The sequence below is a fragment of the Notothenia coriiceps genome, unplaced genomic scaffold (genome assembly GCF_000735185.1).
Source record: "Notothenia coriiceps isolate Sejong01 unplaced genomic scaffold, NC01 NC01_scaffold00001762, whole genome shotgun sequence".
Classification (NCBI taxonomy): domain Eukaryota; kingdom Metazoa; phylum Chordata; class Actinopteri; order Perciformes; family Nototheniidae; genus Notothenia; species Notothenia coriiceps.
In genome coordinates, this window is record NW_011334463.1 from 1 (window position 1) to 3,497 (window position 3,497).

Sequence of the window (3,497 nt, forward strand, 5' to 3'; positions counted from 1 at the left end):
AAATCTTACTCTGAACTCTGTTCAAAACTTGAGAGCCCTGCAAACAGCAGATTAGTTACGCCCCTATTAAAGGTGGGGTAGGTAAGTTTCAGAAACCGGCTCGAGTGCACTAAAATTTGAAAGTACACAGCCAAAAAGAATCCGCCCCTTCCTTCAGACTTCCTTACAGAGCACCTCCTCCGCGAGAGCAGGCTGCAGTAACGTTACATATCAGGCAAAGCTAAACACATCTAGGTTAGCAATACTATACAGCCAAAGCAACTCCGATATTCACTCTGGTTTGACTTCTTCTAGTTTCCACTTTCTTTTTGTTCTTAATTTGCTCCGTTACATTTTTTCTTTTGCGACCAGTAGACGTTGTTGAACCTAACTCTACCATGGTGAATGTGGCCGCCTGTTGCTGGCGAGTCATTGAAGTACTGCTGCAATGCACTCCCAATGACGGCATGCCCAATGAGGGCACAAGGTACATTTGTGCGTGCACGAGATGGAAGGCTGACAGACAGGGCGGCAATCCGGCTAAACGGATTGGTTGTAGTTTTTACAGTATTACGGGTTCCACAGATGACATTTTTTTATGGATTTTTTGTCAAAGCACTTAAGATATTCATTGCTATCGGGATGTTAAGAGAATTCCATGGAATATAACAAAAAGTGTATCTCGAGCCGGTTTCTGAAACTTACCTACCCCACCTTTAAGTGATTTCACAATCTCAAAATGTCTTCAAAATTCTACAATTGTTTTTGTTTGAGGGGCAAAGAGTGGACTTACTGAAAATAACTAATATTTATCTGTTCAAATGTCTAAGTCTAACTACAAGACAGTCTAAACCTCACATATTGGCCTGTCATTGATTTGGGACTGACCTTATTTCCGTTGAAAACGTATGCCAGCTCATCAGCTCCCAGCTCGTTGTCAGAGCGGACACTGGGACGGGCCCAGCCCACTCTCATCTCCCCCGTGGTGACCGCCTCGAACTCAAAGTACCACTTCCCCTGGGTGATCGCGTACGACTTCTCCGCCCTGAAGATCCGTATCTTGTCCCCGCGGGTGTTCTCAAGGCCATGGCCCGCTGCATGGAAAGCATGAGGGATTAAGAAACATTGAGATTTTGAGGATGTGGATGATATTCTGGGTGAAATTATCCCACTCACAGCTCTCCTGATCTGGAGGCTCAATGTTGTAGCCATAGCCAATGAGGGTGCGGACAGCGTTGTTCACACTGTCTCGGTTCGTTTTCTTAGTTTTCTCGTCCAGAAGGTTGTAAGGTACCAGACGAGGGTTTCGCTTATTCATGATGTCCTGAGAAGTGAAACAGATTACGACTTGATATAATACAAAAAATATGTGACTTATTGTATATCTTATAAACAAGGAAATTATTAGAATGGCACCAGGGCTTAGCCTAAAGTGGTTGACACCTGTAAACATGCATCATTTGGTTGCTCAAAATGAATTGGCCTAAAAAGTAATAATAAAAAAACATATTAAGGATTGGAATTACATACCTGCACAATACTGTAGGTCCACCCTTGTCGCACCCGGTCCCTTGCCCAAACATTATGTCCGTTTTCTGCCAGTTTCTCTACGAGCTGGTTCTGGTTGGGTGTCAGTTTGACATGGTTCAGGTCAAGAGGGGCAGGCTTGTATGCGTTAGTCATCACGTAGCTGGAGGATAAATGCAAGTTCATATTCAATTATACATAAAAGATAATGTCTAACGTTAAACAGAAATGTGTTTGTTGCCATACGTCTTAGGCAGCTTGATCTTCTTGAGATTCTCCTCTGCTTTTTCGTCACCCATTCCAACGTGGCAACCCAGCGCCAGGAGAGTCCTATAAGGTAATAACAATACAGGCATCAACTATGTTATCGTGGATTAAATTCCTTCTCTGACACATCTAAAGAAACTCTGTTGTTAACTCACTTGAGGGTCTCTCCTGACATCTGCAGGTTGTAGTTCCTTTCTGGTTCAGGGAGGCTCTGAAAGTCCACCAGACAGGGGTGGAGCTTCTTGTTGTCGTCCCTGAACTGTGGAGGAAGAAGACTTTAGGTTACTTACATTGACTTCACTTTTTTGATTTAGAGGCAGGCAGTAGCACAGTCCATAGGCTTTGGACCAGATGGTCACCGGTTCAAGTCTCCGCACAGATCCAAAAAATATATATATACTCGATGGGGACTGGTAACTAGATAGGTGTCGGTTCACCTCCAGGGCACTGCCGTGGAGTCATTGAGTATGGCACAGAACCCCCAACTGATCCCTGGCGTCGTAAAGTGGCAGCCCCTTTGCATTGCACCTCTACGTCTAATTAGTATTGTATGATTTATCCTATTGGTGTATGTGTGTATTTGAACTGTGACTGCATATATCAGCAACATAGTGAAAACCTACTTTACAAAAGTAATGCGTCTGGCTTCGCCTGCAGCACTCATCCAGATAAGATGCGACTGTTAACTCATTTTGCAAAGATAGCAGCAGAAATGTCATTGCTGCATGTGCAGGGACATTTAGGGTGCATTCACACCAGCGACGTGCGGTCAGGGGAGGCAGGGGAGGCAGGGGAGGCAGAGCCTCACCTGTCATACTCCAATGTAACAGAAAAACAACTAAAGAAAAACTAAATAGTAATAATAATAAAATGTCTCCACTGATCTGTGTTGTAAATGTGCTTTATGTATGATTCCAATCACTTTTTAAAGTCAAAATCAGCAAATTTGCCGAGCTCCGCTACAACTACGGGTAGCGATGAGAAGTGAGGCAGGGACGAGCTCTGCCTCACGTAAGCCTACAGTAACTGGCTGGAGCGCGGGCACTAATTTAACGCGGGCACTTATTTTGTGAGCGCGCTCAAGCCAGTTACTGTGGGGTGAGGTGAGGCACAGATGAGCTCTGCCTCACCTCAGAATGCGTCACCCCACAGAAACTGGCTGGAGCGCGGGCACTAAGCGCATGCCTGTTACCATCTCACTGTATGTCACCAATGTAATGTTTGTAGATCCCTTTATTACATTTATCCTCGCCATCCATAGTCTCTAAATAACTTATTTCACGTATATATGATATTTAGGCTCGCTGGTCTCATCATACAACGGCAATGAAAAAAGCACCAGGAGAGGCAGCCATAAACTCTGCCGCACTGAAGGGGGCGCACATGAGCCCACAGGTTCTTGTTGCTACTGTTATTCTACGCAGAGACGGTAGACACAAATAACAAGCTAGACTTTTCAAATTACAGGAAGATAAGGAGGACTTTTACAAAAAAGTAATAGAGATTGTTGTCCAGAAGGATAGCATGGACTTCATCTTCAAGTCAAGGTAAGACCACAATTGTAATGAAAATGGGATCTTACTAAGAAAGAACAATCCAATATTTAGATGTTGGGTATCCTTTTGTTGAACGGTCTAAAATGAATTGAAGCATCAGACTAAAAAAGCTTTTGAAAATAGCCGAATATTTCGATTAAGGTCAAAATATAATATTTGTAAATCTGA

The 3,497-nt window shown here is 43.7% G+C and overlaps 1 protein-coding gene across 1 annotated transcript; it reads right to left on the reverse strand.

Moving 5' to 3' along the window:
* Positions 1 to 837: 837 nt before the first annotated feature.
* LOC104963820 (ryanodine receptor 1-like) lies at positions 838 to 2,032 on the reverse strand (the record flags this gene model as incomplete). Its single annotated transcript, XM_010792461.1, has 5 exons — positions 838 to 1,073; positions 1,156 to 1,303; positions 1,510 to 1,669; positions 1,753 to 1,836; positions 1,929 to 2,032. Coding segments are annotated over 5 exons (732 nt in total), but the record flags the coding sequence as incomplete, so codon positions are not given.
* Positions 2,033 to 3,497: the final 1,465 nt, after the last annotated feature.